At 38.8% G+C, this 18,668-nt stretch overlaps 1 protein-coding gene across 1 annotated transcript in view; it reads right to left on the minus strand.

Annotated features, from left to right (window-relative positions):
* Positions 1 to 18,668, minus strand: part of WDR70 (WD repeat domain 70) — a 122,681-nt gene that overhangs the window by 85,559 nt on the left and 18,454 nt on the right. Inside the window, exons 4-6 of the mRNA XM_064140403.1 lie at positions 4,924 to 4,983; positions 1,845 to 1,978; positions 523 to 676 (exon numbers count right to left, since the gene is read on the minus strand). Of these exons, the coding sequence (XP_063996473.1) occupies positions 523 to 676; positions 1,845 to 1,978; positions 4,924 to 4,983 (348 nt within the window). The remainder of the gene's footprint in view (positions 1 to 522; positions 677 to 1,844; positions 1,979 to 4,923; positions 4,984 to 18,668) is intronic.

Genomic DNA, 18,668 nt, shown 5'->3' on the forward strand with positions numbered 1-18,668 from the left:
TACACATTGTTGCCTACTGGCTTTATACTCACAATGTGCAACCAACAATAACAACCTTTCAACCCCTTCCTTGAAAGAGTTATTTCTATAAGCAAAAGAATAGAGGGTATTAGAAAGCAAGACACTAGACCAAATCAATAGTTTCTAAATTTTGGTTGGTTTGTCCAACAGGTCTGTTGGGGAAACCAATGATTTTTATAAGATACACTTTTAGATAGACAAATTTTTGTAGCATCATAGAGACCTGTTGAGCTAACCTAGATCACTCCCACACAAGGCCAGATTATAGACAACACCGTATCAGGTCAGCCCCTGTTTTGATTAGCTGGGTCTTGAAATCAAGACCATGGAAGAAAGTTCTACAACTTCGAGCATGTATCAATACAGAGGATTATTGCATCCCATAGACAGGTCTTCTCAGTCCTCTTCACTGAAGGAGGTTTCTCCTTCAGAGGGGAAAAAAAAACAAAACAAAACACTAAACTGTTAGTCTTCTGTTGTTTAATTAATTTCTGATTTTACCTTTGTATTTGTCATGTCCACAATGTACTGGTCTCCTTTTATGCATTCCATTACTGGGAAGCCATCTCTGTCAAGAACTTTTGCCTGAGAGTTACCAGATACAACGAGAATGACATCTCCTGTGCTGCTATACTGTAGAGATTTGATTTGGTGGCTGAAAAAAAGAAGAAAATGTTCCAATTAGCTTCAGCTCCTATAAGCCTACACATAAGCAAAACTGTCAATGGTGACAAAATATATGGCAGCAAGACTCATACACATTCCTATCTGATATTGGATTAAATCTTTTTATTCCTATTGGGTTAAAGCTTTTTATTCTTGTGTGTGTTGCATGTCTGCATGTCGCATTTCCTTCCTCAATCACAGGACACAAACTGGCAGATACTTAACCTTAAAGAACACTATTCTATCTCTATATGAAAAAGAGTGTGTGCCAGATTCAACTCTTTTTTTTTTTTTTTCCAATTTTTCAAGCACAACATGTGAACTCACAGAGATCTACAAATTGCTATCAAAGGGCACAGCAGTACTACAGAAAACTCCACTGTACACTGTGCACAAGGAAAATATCTGTGTGTCAGCATTTGTGCTTTTTTTTAATAGGGACAGAGCTACAGCTCTATCACTATCTTAACTAAAGTTAAATATGCCATCAATTCTAGAAATGCAACAGTAGATGACAATCTCCACAGTCTACTACAGTCTTAGCCGATTCCTCACTTGCTGTAAAGGTTTTCTTACATATTTCTTCTGTCAGTTACTAAAACCTGGGACAGAAATCATGGAATAGTACCAAGACAACAATCAGAAGATGTATTTCTAGCTTCAACATCTTCTCTCAGCATTCTGCTTTACAAAACATGCTCATGGCAGTTGCTACATATGAAGCAGAAATCTCTTTGATGCCCAACCTGGCTATGCTCTGTTAGAATGACAGTAAAGAATGCAAGGCTGTCCACACCCTTCCCACCTCTGACAGAATTTACACACTGATACCTTGACAAAATATGCACAACAACACTACTTTATATTAATGCTTTGGCTCTGCAGTTACACTGCTCTCAAATTAAAGACAGCAACGCATTTCAGTTAGATTCTCATTTCCATGGAATTCAAAATGTCCTCTCAGAGGAGTACGTTCCTTTTGGCAAAGAACATAAAGTAAGCTAGAATTTGAATGGACATGATTAAAGAAACTATTTCTTAACACAATTCCACATCAGCCTTTTAAACAAGCTATCACACAAGGATGCCTCTGTGCATTCTAAAAGAAACTTAACATAGGCTTAGTCTTAAGTGCAAAATGCAGTCTTTGTGCCTACCATTCACAAGGCTGGAGCGACCGAAATGCTTGGAGAGATGCATCCATTCCAGCAAAATCCCAAAATTTCACATCGTAGTCATATCCACCAGTTATCAAACGGGCACCTGAGGGATCCAACCCTAAAGCAGAAACCTATACAGAAAAAAAAATACAGAAGAAAAAAAAAAAACCATATTCAGAAGCTCTTTCACAACAAGTAGGGCAGTCTTTAACACAAGAAATTCAAGTTCCGCAAAATCCTTGAAAAATTATATGAAGAGATAAGCCAAAAGATTCTGAAGGGAGAAAAAAATACTCCATGAAGAACTTTCAGACTTCACAGAAAGTTCTGTGTGGAAAGAAACAACTGAAAAAACAACAACAAACTGTATACACAATAAAGAATTAAAAGCCTGAATAAAATAATCTGAGAATATCGTCACAGCTACAGGCTAGCAACTCTGACCATCTTTGGCAGGGTGGCACTGACGTATAAAAACAACAGTAACTTTCACATATGTTGCCTCTCTGTATGCATCTTCTTTACATGTACACATGAAAATACCTGTATACATGACGGTCACTATGATTTAATACAGACACTGTACTGGAAGTACCACTAAAAAACCTTGTTTCAAAGATGTATCAGTCTAGTACAGTACTTCAAAAATAACCCACCACTTTAGTATATACACAGTGTTATGGAGACTTTTCAAACAATGTAAACTGTTGAATAGTTCCCACACAAAACACTTTTAAAAAATGGAATTTAACATGAGATATTCCATTTTCCATGCCCACTTAAAAAAATACCCTGCAGAAAGTGACATTTCAATAGATAAATCTGTTTAACTAAAATTATTTGTTCAAATTTTCTTATATGAAGTACAGGCTTCTGACTTATCTTTTTTCCAGTTTCTTCTAGAAAAGGTTAAGTTAAGCATTTCTAGTCGTCCTCTTAAGGCTCACACTGCTCATGCTGGTACCTCACTGTTATTTCAAACATACAGTGCCATCATATACCCAACTATTTTAAAAAAATGTAGTCTCACAAAACTAACCTGTTGCAGAAAAAATGCTGCTGGTCACCAAGCAACTTGACTCTTTCTTAATCTAACTGTCCTGTTTTATTTTAGAGACATACACTTGCACAAGTCTTATGTTTTAAAGACAGTTTACAAACTTGCTCTTCTAAAGAATGCAAAGAAGCATCATATGTTCTAATTCAGTGGTCTCAAGAAAATGTAATTTAGAGAGTTACTCAGTTTTTCTTTTTCCTTCCCTGAATCAAATGTTTAAATGTACTGTTTTGTCCACTTACTGATTATGTCACTGTGACACGTCTCATTTTCAAATGAAACAGATGCAACCTCTTATGTGTTTAAAAAAAAAAGTAAAATAAAAAGGGAGCCTCTTTTATCAGATTAATCATGCATTCCATTAACAAACTCAAGTGGCTTATTCTGCAGTAACTGCTATAGAACGGAGCAGCTGTGATACAGGACATTAGAAAGCACACTGTTCAGAACACCTCCGATTACTCTTTCTCATACTCACTTATAGATCAAGAGCATCAAAAGGAGAGAGAGACAGACATAAAATTCAAGTTCCATTGGAAATTGTAACTCCTATTACACTGTACAAGCAAGGCAACTAGAAAGTTATTTAGATATCTGGAAAGACTCTCAAGCTTAGGAAATCTTTCCTGAGACTTTTCAGTTGCACAGGAATAGAGGCAACTCCTCTACCTCCCTGAGCAGCTTGTTCTAACTACTCACTATTTTTTCAGTACAGAATTATCCAATCCACTGGCACAACTTAAATCCATGTCCTCTTGTCCCAGAGATAGTTACTTGGAGAAGAGACCAACACCAGCGTCACTACAACCTCTTTCATATAGTAGTATAAAGCCGTAAGAGCTCATCTTAACATTCTCTTCTGCAAACTAAACCACCTCAGTTCCCTCAGCTGCTCTTTTTACAACATGTCCTCCATATCCCTCACCAGCCTCATTGTTTTTCTCTGGACATGGCTCCAGAACCTTAATGAAGGATTGAAGACAGTTGTGGCCTCACCAGGGCTGAACACAGGGGCATAATCGCTTCCCTAATCCTGATGGACACACTGTTCCTAATACAGTTTGTTGCCCTTTTTGGCCTTAACTAAAAAAATCAGTTGAAGCTTCAAGTGTAGTCAATTTAATATTCTTATTATCTAAAATACTTTACTGAATGTTAAATGTTTATGTGCATGATATATTAATTACATTAATGGAAAATTAATCCATGAAATTTCCATTATTGTATTTTTAAGAACACTATACATTTCCTCAGAAATTTTCAGGAACGCCATGAGTGAGAGCTCTATTAACTAGAGCAAAGTGCTTTTACAGAGATATAATAGCAGGAGAAAATCTAGTTATTATTTTCTCATTGCAATTTAAGTCATAGCACAAACCAAAGAATATGAGAAAGGGATCTGGGAATAGATTCAGGGCTATTCATGGCCAGAAAATAAAGTCCATTTCATAACGGAATATAGATCAGTCAGCACCTAAAAGCAGTTGGGGTAGTGTTAGAAGATGAGACAAGCCAGAGTTCTAAGTGACAGAGCAATACTGGAGGTAAACCTAGGAATAATGCAGTTAAGGACAAGGAAGGTTTCAAGAAAGTAAGAACAGTGTATAAAAGACAATTTAAAAAAATCAAGTTGATGGAGGGCTGTATTGATGTAAACCCCAGAAACATCAGCAATAATACTCTTTGAAATCCAAGACCAGGCAACTAGACTAAGGTTCAGATTAGGAAAATTTAGTCTAGAACAGGAACTTCAAAATATATCTGACAAAAAGGAAGAAGAAAATGAGACTACAACTGAGTAAAATGGAGACACGTTTGGATTACTACAAGGAAGTCAAGAGGCAGTCTAAAACACACTTTCAATTACTATAAGGAAAAAAAATAGGCTAGAATATCAAATTAAGAAAATTAATTAATTATCTTCTTGTATTTTGGTTGGCAATCATTACTTGTTAACTTATTTCACAAAGTATCTCAGCTCTGGAGAAGCAATAAGTGATAAAAATGTATTACACTTACTGTTTTTGTCCCATGTTGGAGTGTAATCTCATGAGAATCTGGGATTTTCTTTACAGGGTTCTGGAAAAAAAAAAAAAAAAAAAAAAAAGTAAAAAAAAAAAAACAAAAAAAAAAAAAAACCCATAAGCCTCCATGAAAATGGTGCTAAAAAAACTCAACCTAACAAAATCCCTGATACTCCAATATACATATATATATACAAAAGTAAGAGGATTTTCCTTCACACCAGCTATAATCTGAGGAGGAGAAAGCAGGGGGAAATCACAAACTAGACCCCCATTTTTATTTCCATGGATACACCCCCAAAAAAAAATATGAGCAATACACACTCTAAAAATGTAAGAGTACCTTATCAAAGAACAAAACCAGGAAAACATTATTTTTGGTCATCACCTATATCTAGCAATCCTGAACAGCTTCCAATTTCCACTTATGCCACTGTTTTTAGCCCTCATGGGTCTTGACAACTGCCACATCTAAGGCACCCATAATACAGCAAATATAATTCAGGGGATTCCATTTAATGGCAACACACAGACTGAAAGCAATTAAAGTTAACACCCAACACGTCACACAAACATCTGTCAGCTATCATTTAAGTTTCCCAAAACTTTGTGATTGCATGACATCTTTGTTATAATTTTCTGTGGTCTAATTTCAGAATAACACTTAAGTACACTTAGGTACACATATCTCTAATCTATCTCTGTTAATTTCTCCTATTTATTCATGTTTGCCACAGGAAGTTTCTGTAGCATCAGTCTGATTTACTTTTTACTCATTTTATCTTGCAGTTCCACCAGCTTTACCTCTTCTATAAGACAGAAGACCTTTATTATCTTTAGTTTAGCCAAACTTATCCTTCTTCTAATTTCTTGCTACTACCGACAGCTTTGATCCCCCAAAAATGGATGAATTTTCTCTCTTTTCACACATAATATGTGACATATAGAGTGAGATAAGGCAAAAGACCCATGCCTCTTGTTTTCACATTTACAGCATATGCACATCTTCAACAGTCACAAGTGTTTGAAGGGAAACTCAAGTATTAGCATGGACATCATATATGCACATCAGTAAAAAAGAATTTTGGGACACCATGGTCCATACTAAGTCTGATAAACTGTGCATTGGACCTGCTGAGATTGAGTTAATTTTCCCCACAGCAGCCCTCATAGTGCTGTATTTTGTACTGGAAAAAAAGTGCTGCTAACACAACCATGTTTCGGTTACTGCTAAGCAGCAGCACAGCATCAAGGATACCTTTCCAACATTACCCCTCACCAGGAGGCTGATCTTAGGGAAGATCTTGGGAGGGCACATAGCCATGACAGCTAACCCAAAATAATTAAATTAATATTCCATAGTACACAACATTTGCTTAGCAATGAAAGCTAAGAGTGGGGGCATTTGTTAGTCTTCTGAAGAAGACCACAACATGTACTCAAGCCATGCTTGCTTGGAAATGGCTAAAAGTGACTTGCTCATGGAAAAGTAGAGAATTAATATTATTCTCTACATGAATATTCATGTAGCGAATTAATAGTTTGCTTTATTTTGCTTCTGCACATATATTTTGCTTTTTCTTTAAACTGCCTTTATCCTAACCTGCCAGGTTTTTCCCTTGTTTTGCTGAGGAGGGGAATGATAAAGAGGCTTGGAAGGCAGATGAAATCCCAGTAAAGGCCAACCCATTACAAGGTTAACAGTAAAGGTTTACACGTGACATTCAGAAAAGCAAGCATTAAGAGATATTCCACCAACTCACTAGCCTACAAGCTAATAAGTAGGTTTAATTCAGCATTCCCAGGTGTTGTTGAAAGTGAACAGTGAATACAGTACAAATGAAAGCTTACTGTTCATGAAATTCAACAAGGCCAAATGTAAGGTCTTGCACCTGGGGCAGTGCAATCCAAGCACAATTTCAGGCTGGGTGGCAAATGGCTGAGAGCAGCCCTGAGGAAAAGGATCAGGGGGTCTGGGTTGATGAAAAGCTCAACATGAGCTGGCAATGTGAGTGCAACCCACACAGCAGCTACGTGCTGGGCTGCAGCAAGAGCAGCGTGGCCAGCACGGCAAGGGAGGGGATTCTGCCCCTTTGCTCTCCTCAGACCTCAGCTGGAGTACTGTGTGCAGCTCTGGAGCCCCCAACACAAGAGGGACATGGAACTGTTGGAGTGAGTCCAGAGGAGTCCACGAAAGATGATCAAAAAGCTAGAGCAGCTCTGCCAGGACAGGCTACAAGAGTTGTGGCTCTTCAGCCTCGAAAAAAGGAAGGCTTCAAGAACACCTTGGAGTGGATGGCTGGGGAGGGACTATTTACAAGGTATTGTAATGACAGGATGAGGAGTAATGGGTTGAAACTGGCAGAGGGGATATTTAAACTAGATGTTAGGAAGAGAGGGTGGTGAAACACCCGAACAGGTTGCCCAGGGAGGCTGTGGAATCCTCCCTGGAGGTGTTCAAGGCCAGGTTGGATGAGGCCTTGAGTGACATGTTCTAGTGGGAGGTGTCCCTGCCTATGATGAAGGGTTGGAACTGGATGATCTTTCAGGTCACTTCCAACCTAAACCATTCTGTGATTCTAAAAAGCACTCCAAGGTAGGATGTATAAAATTAATCAAGTTCTCTGTGTCTCTTCATTGCCTGCACCATAAACTGGTACTTGCTGTTCTTAGGATGCAAAAAAACCTGCTCAGCAGCCGCTGCCTGTACTTGCTATCTAAGCACATTCCATAAAACCTGAAGTGTGAAAAGGAAACAAAGAGTTTCCAAGATTCACAGTAGTATCACCTACAGCAAAAGATCTGCTACTACTCTGATTCAAGAGCTTTCGCAGAAATCATCATTCACTGATGGAGAAACAGCATTTTGGTCACTCTCATCTTAAACACTGCTAGGCTGCTTGTTTTGTATTACTGGAACAGTATATGTCTGCTCATTACAAACACCTTGCCTCAAAATTAGGTATTGCAAGCCAATATCACAGCAGCACTGAATTTATTTTTTGAGAGGGTGTCTTTGAGTTCTTTCAGTAACTCAAACTGACAAACAAAACCATTAATAAACAAAATGCGATAGAACAAACTTAGTTAATTTTAACTGCCAGCTCCTCCATGTGATGACAATGAGATTCCTCTTTAAATGTGAAGAGTGAACCACTCTCAAAAAAACCTACATTTTTGCTATACAGGGCACTTATGCTGAACACTGTTCTGACTACTTATCTTTAAGGGAGAAGAGCAGATATGAAAACATTCTGTCACCTGATAAATCAAACAGCCTGAGTCTTCACATCAGACGTCTGGCAAGTGCAAGTGGTGCTACACTCTGTAGTCTCCAAGGGATGCCTGACAGTTAAAGTAACTGTTTAGACTATTCAAACAAAAAAAGTAAGATAACAACGTCCAGAAAAATATCTTGGCATAACATCTTCAAATCAGCCAAATACTACAAAGATCAAGGTGGCTTATTCTATTTCAGTTAACTATAAACTTCCTGTATGACTGAGAATGCTATAAATACCTTTAACCTGCTGCAACAAATGTCTATGTCCATCTATCAGACGTAATCACAACTTTCACAGTTACTACACTCCAAAGAACAAAGAATGCCACCGATTTCACACTCTCCAAAGAAAATACAATTAATACATTTTATGCAAGATCCCCCATATACTGTAAAAATGACTGCGTCTAAAAAAAGCTAAAAGGCAGAGTTTGCCAAGAGTGAACCTGCACTGCCAGGTCTTTCAGCTGTTGACTGCATTTCAGTTGTTAAGTTCACCAAAAATGGATTTAATATTTCAATAACACTGTTCTGGAAACAGTTGGTTGGTTGTTTTTTATTTTTAATTTGCTTTGTGGGTTCTTTTCCCCTTCTTAAATGTATCAAGAAAATACAGCATTACTTGACCATTCTGTTTGAGCAGAAACAAAGGAAAACAGCTTTGATCTTGATGTACCTCCCAGTGCTTTTACAAGTAGGCTCAATTCCCTGCCTTACGAGATCTGTATACATTAATCTATGAAATACTGTATTCTAAGAGTTATTTGGTTTTCTCAAAAATGAAAACTCTTACTTTTTAAATAACTTCTGCAAAGCAACATGCAAGTCAGGCATCACATCTGCAGTCTGCAGTTATTTTTTTAGGGACTATTATTCCTCCTGTGCCTGACGCTACTCTTCTAGTCACTGCCCCACTGCCCCTAAATACTGTAGGTTACTTTTCTTCCCTCATTCCTTATCCTCAGAAAATATGCCACTAGAAACAATGCTTGAAACTATGCTTGTCTCCACCGTATTAAGAAAAATCAAAACCAAAATAAAACACCCCTGCACAACAAAAAACCCAATAGTCCAGATCTAACCACACAAGCAAGACAATTTACACACAAAAAGGAAAAATAATTAATCTCTAGATTTCTAGACCCTACAAGATATCCTTCAATATCCATGGGATTGTGAATATGGGCAAAGATAATCACTGGTACTTAGAAGAAGGCAGAAGTACACAGTGGGAGAAAAATGGGTTTGAATCTTCACAATAAACTAAGTATTTGGCTTGGGGAGAAAGTTCAATCCTGCAGAAGCAATTTTTTAAAAATCCACTATCCAGTGTAATGTTTGAAAAAATCCCTTCTGCAGGAAGCATAAACACTCAACGTTCTGCTCTTCTGAGTCTCCATCTAGCACACTGCACACTGAAGATGCTGTCTGTTCATAGGCAGGAGCAAAGCGGAGGAGACAAGAGCTGCACTTTACAAGGATTTCTCCACTTCAGGTGGAACTGCAAATTTGACAGAACAATTAGGACTGATGCAGATGGTTGTTGCCTCTCTAAAACACAAATATAATAACTGAGTTCCTGATGGACAGAATAATGAGTAACTGGCAAACATAGGGTAAATATCCCTAGAAGCAAATGCTGACGAATTAGCCTCATATACTTAAAGAGCAGCAACTCAAACTTCCAAATTCCAGGCCTCCTCTCAATTAAGAAAAATGAATTTCCTATTTTCAAACATTTTGTTTAACATGTACTATGTTCATGGGGCTTTGAAAGTCTATTTTTTAAGCCTCCACTCTTCCACTTCCAAAAGACTGCATTGCCTGAAAAAAAAAAGCCACACTGCTGGTGGGGAGTAGGATAGGGAGAGAAGCAAAGTTTGAGAGTCTTGGAAAGGTCTTTGTTTTAGACTTCAGTGCTGAAATCTTTCTTGTAATCAGACAGTAGCAACTTTCCATATATTCCATTCTTTCTGATTGAAAGAGTAATTGAGTGACAGGAGACATTAACAAGAAAAATGTAATGTCACCTAATAAAATGATTAGGTTGTAAAGTATATAACATTGAAAGAAAATGTTCTTAAGAGATTATGAAAAGAGCAGACAACTTATCAACAACAACAGAAAGGACAGGACATGGTAATTGTCAAAGTGACGTACAACACCCCAAGTTGTTAATTCAGACAAATAAAACACTAGAGACACTGAATTGTGCAGCTATAAAGTTTGAACAGCATCACAGAAATCCACTCCAGCTCCATGCAGCATTTAGGCAGAATACACTAATACCAATCACAAAGGGCTTCCAACTACTTCTAGTTTAGAAGTTACTACAACAACACAACAAAAAGCAACACAGGCTTGTTGTGGCTTGCAGATCTCTGTATCATAGGTGTTCTTTTTGCAGGTCAAAGTGTTCTCTCTCACAGCATCACCTGAAACACAACCCAAATGCTGTGCTTTCCAGGGGAATAAAAACTACAGGCCACCAGACTTCACAGGAGGACACCTGCACAACCTCCCTGTATTGTAGCTAAGTTAAAAGCCATGAACACAGAGTTTTTCCCCTTTTAACTCACATCTAACTTTGACAGATACTACATGTGGGTAAATGAACAAAATCAAGATTCCATTATAGTGATATCAAGATTCCATTATAGTGAACAGAGACAAGAGCATCTCATTCTGTCCTTCAATATTGAGTCTAAAATACTATTAGAGAAAAGATAAAAGAGTGTGGAAGGGAGTATTTCACAGATCTGGAAGAAAACATGTCTTAGTCCTTTTTTTCAGACTAGAAAATTATTTCAACATGAACTTTCCACGACAGCAGTGAAAGCTGAAGACAGTAGTAAGAGTTCAAATATATTCTTAACTCATTTTGCAAACACCACACATTGATACTCATGTTTTGTTCCAGAACTTAACTCTGTGTAGAGATTAAAACCATATTACTTGTGAAATGTGCGGGTTTTTCAAGTCACAATTTTCTGTTATTTTCCTTAAACAGAAAATAAATGCCTAAGGTTGTGTAAGTGTGCACTGAGGAGAAAGACGGAGTGTGAGGAACGAGTAAGATGCTGGTTTAGAGCAACAGAAAAAGAGAAACATTTTTGGGTTTACAGGAGTAAAATATCCACAAACTCTCAAGCACTAGAAACCATCCAGATTAGAAATTACATTTCATCAACTTTTAATTTCCTCTTTTAGGTGTTAGAGTTGACAGATGTATTCCAATGTAAACTTGGCATGTTATTAAATTAACTTTGGCCCAGATTCATAGAATCTAAATATAGAAAACATTTACTTCATACTTCCTAGATAGCCTTCAAAAGAGACATATAACTCTAAGGAAAAGAATCAGTGTACTGAAATCCTTAATCATCTTGAGACTTTTCCTCTTCATGAATTATTCAGTGAGTGCAAGGTAACTAAGTTTCTACCACGATTAACCTGGATTAATCAGGGCCTGTGTGTGCGTATTATCTAAAATTCTGGCCTGAAAAAAAGATGAAGCGAAATATGGGAAACAAAAGTACACTTGCAAATACTTGCAGGGATTCTCATGAAACACCCTCAATATCTTACTTATGGAAAAACATAGATAACTTCCAGCTCCATGACAAATCCACAAAACCTTTGAAGGAAGAACCCTACAAAATGCTCCCTCTCCCAGTTAGCCTTTAGTTTGAGTAGCACTCAGCTCAACACAGAACTTACATCTTGAATTTTAAGACTTAAGGATAAGTTTAGTGACTTTAAATGCACATCTCCAGGGTGCATTCAAGAATTAAGGAGGTGCTCAAGCAGATGAACTTCCCCTCACAGACCTGCAGGAAGTGAATTTATTTGTTCAATACAGAAATGGTAATGTGGTTACAGCTTCTCTCAACATCATCTAATTCACAGCCTCATGAAATTTCTTCCTATTATCTGACACAGAGTGTTTTGTCAGGTTTAAACAGCAAGGGAAAAGACTAAAAGATTAAAAGTTAATTCCAACATATGACAGCCTAAAAATAATAGATTTTATTGTTATTAGAGATCAGATTCAATTTATTTAACAATATGATGGGTCAAACAGTAATTCAGATACTGTTCACAGACAGAACAGTTTAACACAAATTAACAGCTTAACAATTTAGATAAAGTAGAGCCTCAGCAAAGTTCACAAATAACTGTAGTTATAAACATCACAGATTTTAAGTACAGAGCAAAGTCTTCCTGGTCTGTCTCCTAGGAGATTGGTTTAGATTTTGCTATTTTTTCACCTAGCTTCTAAAAACTCATTCAGATAATTTCTAAATTTACAGCAAGCACATGATCTATATGAAAATCATAGTTTACATTAATATGTATTATCTGGGAATTGTTTTCACAATATAGACTGGAAAAACTCCCTTAAATCTTTTCTAAGGCAAGCTCTAATCACTGATAAAAATTATTTAATTCTGAAATTGCCTGTGGTCATTCAGGTTTCCTCCACAGTTTCTGGGAGACTGGCTTAGGCTTACTCAGGCTCAGTGATCTGGTGCTTATTTCAGACAAGTTACCACTTACTTATTTCATTTTTATTATCTCAGTTTCATAGAATCATAGAATCAACCAGGTTGGAAGAGACCTCCAAGATCATCCAGTCCAGCCTATCACCCAGCCCTATCCAATCAACTAGATCATAACATTTTTCACGACAGCCAGTTCACTTAATTATTATTTACATTAAACTCTGACATTTCCAATACTATACAGACACATTATTATTGCCTTTTGGCGAATTTTAAAGGAAAAAAAAGTGTTGTTATTTCACTTGACTCACCGAGAGAATCATAGAATCAACCAGATTGGAAGAGACCTCCAAGAACAACCAGCCCAACGTATCCCCCAGCCCTAGCCAGTCAACTAGACCATGGCACTAAGTGCCTTAGCCAGGCTTTTCTTCAACACCTCCAGGGATGGCGACTCCACCACCTCCCTGGGCAGCCCATTCCAATGCCAATCACTCTCGCTGCCAACAACTTCCTCCTAACATCCAGCCTAGACCTCCTCACAACTTGAGACTGTGTCCCCTTCTTCTGTTGCTGGTTGCCTGGCAGAAGAGACCAAACCCCACCTGGCTACAGCCTCCCTTCAAGTAGTTCTAGACAGCAATGAGGTCACCCCTGAGCCTCCTCTTCACCAGGCACTTGGCCTTGTTCAATCTCATCCCACTGGCCTCTGTCCACTCATCCAGAAGACATAAAAGCCAAGGTTACAGTAACAATTCCATATGCAGTTTCTGGCCTTTTAACTACTAAACCATTTTTATATATTAGTCATTAACACTGCTTTACTCATCTCCAAACTGACTTTCTGTCTCAAAATAAATTAGAATTTAGAGACCATATATGTACAAATTTAACCTTTTTTGCAAAGAAAAAGACAAAAATGCACCTGCTATATGTTTAAGTCATTTATATGATTAAGAGTTTGTACTTCATGAAGCAAAGACTGTTTCAGTTACACACACTTATACAGAAGTACATTAAAATAATATATTTAATGTACAGCAAGTATCACTGTTTCTTTTGCAAGTTTTACAAGAAATGGAATTAGGTCCATCAGCAGCCTACACTATTAATTCTAATTTTAACTTAGTGTCTATCAAAATATAAAAGGCCAGCAACAAAAATTATATTTAATATTTGTCACTGCTGTCCAAAATGGACATGGAGACTATTACAATTGAAGTACACCTCATTCTTCCTCTCATCAAAAAAGCCTGATGTTCACTTTAAGACTTCTAGTGACCATGTTACCACAGAACTTCGTAAGCATCAAAGTGACACTAACAAGAACTTCTATAAAACCAACCTCTTAGTGATCCATCTCTTAAATTATACATTTAAGTGGCCAAAGTTAACACAATGCACCACTGGTGCAGAGCAGTATTTGACTTTCTACTTTGTCTATTTCATTTCTACTTACCCCAGTCAAAAAATGTGAATATATAATATCTATTATAAGTAATCTACCACAAGGTTTTATTCAACAGTCTTGGTGAAGCACTTCAAAATCCACAGGGATCCTGTTATTCTTAGCAAACACACTACAGTCAGCAAAACTAAACAATCACACCTCTAGAGACTGAATTGTCCACACACTATACTTTTCAACATTCCTCCCATTGTGATTATAAAACCATATTCACTCAAATATGTAGGAGACACAATTTCATGCATATAATAATACCTAGTGAGAAATACTCCACTTTTCTACGAACTTGCTAATCAAACTGGGAAGGGGAAAGTGCGTGTGTGCATGAGTGTCATGAGCTAGTCATGCAAAGAAAATCTACAACCAGAGGGTGAAGGTAGGGGGACAGGGGTTAAAAATTACAGCATGTCTAAGTTACTGCAGGAAGGAAGGACAATTTCCTATCTAGTTCCCACAGCTGGTTCAAATTCTATTACTGTTTCGATTACTAATTCTCCCTTGCTACCCATAACTTACCTTCAAAATATCAACATTTAAGCTGTCTTATAGCAGCACCATTTTATGTAATGTGACATAAATATAAATTGCTACGTGACTTCAACTATACATCTGGAAAGAGGAAAAGATACACTTATATTGCACACGTGAGCTCCATGCTTGCAAGAAACACACATTCTCCATGCTGGACTTAGATATACTCCATTGACTAAAGCTTATGTCACAAAATGGTAACGCTTTATGGACAGAAGATGTATCTCACAATGTTAGAACCCTGCCATAACCAACAACACTTCAAAATGTACAGAGCAAATACTAAGCCCTAAGTTAAAAATCACGGCCGGTGAGACTTGGTTCTGTTTTTAATCTTAAAACTCATAATGTCTGAAAGTTGTGTCCAGAAATTATGTAATATGCTCTTACTGTAGAGTTCATGAAAGTTGAGACTCCTCCAGCATACTGTATCAAAAATAGCTATTTCTACAAACGTAGTCTGAAAGTTACAGAATTATTACAATTAAACTTGACAAGACAGACAACTAAACAAGAGTGCTCTTGATTTCTGTTTAGCAATTAAACAGCCATTATTCAGTATTGCTCAGGATTCAGGACTATACAGGAACAAATGGACACATTTATTCACATGGAACGAAGCCCACAGGTCAAATCCAACCCATCTTACAGTCATTCCTCAAGGAACCTGAGGTATGTAAGCATACAGAAGCAATGTCTTAACTTTTTAACCCATGCTAACGTACAGATGCAGCCTCTTGACAATACAAAAGGTTTATCTGGAGATAAACCATGGAGGCAAAAATTCAAGATCATACTTTACTAAAATGCTTCATTCCACAGACATTTACTGATGTTGCACAAGACTTTCTTACTCCCCAGATATTAGAAAATGTAGATTAGATACATCCTATGAGAACTTTTTCTTACACTATTCAGTGGATTTCTTGATCTTCTCCACAGGGAGTTGCTGTAGATACTCCACAGCATATAAAGATTACTTGAGTTAGCAGGACAGTTTCGTCCAGAATCCAATATTTATGTTTGGATTGGAGAAGAACAAGAGATAAGCTATGGATGTCATCTACCTGGATATATGTGAAGCCTCTGACATGGACTCCCCACAACATTGTTCTTTCTAATGATGGATGTGATGGGTGGACTGTTTGGTGGATGAGGAGTTGGCTGGATGGTTGCAGAAGAGTTGTGGTTAGTGCCTCAGTGCCTGTGTGGAGAATAGTGTCAAGTGGTGTCACTCAGGGGTCCAGATTATGACCAGCGCTGTTTATCTCCATCAACGACACAGTGGAATTAAGTGTACCCTCAGCAAGTCTGCAGATTACACCAAGCTAAGCGGTTAAGATTTACATGCCTGAGGGAGGGGATGTCCCCCTGCTTTTATGGATCTTAGACAGGAAGGGGGAGTGGGCTAACCACCATAGAATCATAGAATCAACCAGGTTGGAAGAGACCTCCAAGATCAGCCAGGCCAACCTAGCACCCAGCCCTAACCAATCAACTAGACCATGGCACTAAGTGCCCCATCCAGTCTTTTCCTGAAGACCCCCAGGGACGGTGCCTCCACCACCTCCCTGGGCAGCCCATTCCAATGGGAAATCACTCTCTCTGTGAAGAACTTCTTCCTAACATCCAGCCTATACCTACCCTGGCACAACTTGAGACTGTGTCCCCTTGTTCTATTGCTGGTTGCCTGGCAGAAAAGGCCACCCCCCACCTGGCTACAATGCCCCTTCAGGTAGTTGTAGACAGTAACAAGATCACCCCTGAGCCTCCTCTTCTCCAGGCTAAACAGGCCCAGCTCCCTCAACCTCTCCTCAAAGGATTTGTGCTCCAGGCCCCTCACCAGCTTTGTTGCCCTTCTCTGGACATGTTCCAGCACCTCAACATCTCTCTTGAATTGAGGGGCCCAGAACTGGACACAGCACTCAAGGTGTGGCCTGACCAGTGCTGAGTACAGGGGAAGAATAACCTCCCTTGTCCTACTGGCCACACTCTTCCTGATGCAGGCCAGGATGCCATTGGCTCTCTTGGCCACCTGGGCACACTGCTGCCTCATCTTCAGCTACTATCTATCAGTACCCCCAGGTCCCTTTCCTCCTGGCTGCTCTCCAGCCACTCAGTTCCCAGCCTGTAGCGCTGCTTGGGGTTGTTGTGGCCAAAGTGCAGAACCCTGCACTTGGCCTTGTTCAATCTCATCCCGTTGGCCTCTGCCCACCCATCCAGCCTGGCCAGGTCCCTCTGCAGGGCTCTCCTACCTTCCAACAGATTCACACCTGCTCCTAGCTTGGTGTCATCTGCAAACTTACTGATGCTGGACTCAATCCCCTTGTCCAGGTCATCAATAAAGATATTGAACAGGACTGGGCCCAGCACTGATCCCTGGGGAACACCACTAGTGACAGCTGCCAACTGGATGTGGCACCATTCACCACCACTCTCTGCGCTCTGCCATCCAGCCAGTTCTTGATCCAGCACAGAGTGAATCTGTCCAAGCCATGAGCTGCCAGCTTGGCCAGGAGCTTCTTGTGGCAGACAGTGTCAAAGGCTTTGCTGAAGTCCAAGTAGACTACATCCACAGCCTGCCCCACATTCACCAGGCAGGTAATCTGATCATAAAAGGAGATCAGGTTGGTGAGACAGGACCTGCTCTTCCTAAACCCATGCTGGCTGGGCCTGATCCCTTGGCCATCCTGTAGTGTTCAGACCCACCTCTGGGGAGGGGTCAACACCACCTGGGCCCACATGAATTCCAAGAGCTTGTAGCAGTCTCTTAGTAGCTAATGCAGGCCTGCAAGAAAGCTGCAGAGGAACTTTGTAAAAAAGTCATGTAGTGATAGTACAAAGGGGTAACGGCTTTAAACTAAAAGAGGGTTGATTCAGATTAGATATGAGAAAGAAATTTCTTTATGTTGAGGGTAATGGAACACTCAAAGGGGCTTCCCAGAGAGGCTGCAGACGTCTTCCATTCCCAGAAATGTTCAAGGTCTGGTTGGATGGGGCCTTTGAGCAATTCTATTTGAAGATGTCTACCCATTGCAGGGGCTATGTCGCAATTTGAAGCATCTTAAGTCCCTTACAAGCTCATTTACAAAACAAAGTAAAAAAAAAAACCCAGTACCTCCCCACACTCCCTTATTTTAAAAAAAGAAGCCTTGTGTATAATAGTTATGTTACAAGTGAACTCCTGCAATTGTTCAGAAAAGAGAGCTGTGATGACTGATTTTATCAAGGAACACATTGTTTCCATAAATCAGCAAGCTCAAAAAAACCCTCCATCAGTTCTTCCCTTGCAACAAGCAAGTGTTAAAACACAGGACTAAGCTGCTATGAAAAGAGAAACGAAAGTATAAAATAAGCCAAAAATCAGCAAGAGAGAAGCAGAGAGCTTATAAACGCTTACTGGCTTTCCACAGGAAAAGCTGAAGCAGTGGGAAGGAATGTATAACCCATAAAATAATCTGACTCAAATGCAGTCCAAGAATTTTTTCTCAGATTTGTTCAAATTCCCTGCTATGGACATTTTCCAGACAACTAGTAAGGATGCCAAAACAAGGATTCCTAATTTTGCAGTTTGTTGGGCTTGGGTAGAATTTAACTCCCATTTCTAGAATTTGTTCTGCAGGCCTGAATTCTTCACATTAACCTCATGTTTGACAACCTCCTTCGAGATGTGAGCCACAAAGTCATATAGTTCAGGTTTTAAACTAATGCTCTCTCAGATACTGCTGCTATCTTAGGCTTGACTGTTTCCCACACCTTTTAACAGTTTAGATTTCATGTCCTAAGAGCCACACAGAAAATGGATGGTATGCAAGTTTACAAAACTAACTGTTTTGCCTTGAGGTTTTCAATGTAGTTCTGATTACAGATAAAATGCAAAGTACCAATTGCTCAGACACTTTTCATGCTTGCTTTTTAAATTTGCCTCACTGACTGTATCATATATTCATATA

Source organism: Pogoniulus pusillus, chromosome Z (assembly GCF_015220805.1).
Source record: "Pogoniulus pusillus isolate bPogPus1 chromosome Z, bPogPus1.pri, whole genome shotgun sequence".
Lineage (NCBI taxonomy): Eukaryota > Metazoa > Chordata > Aves > Piciformes > Lybiidae > Pogoniulus > Pogoniulus pusillus.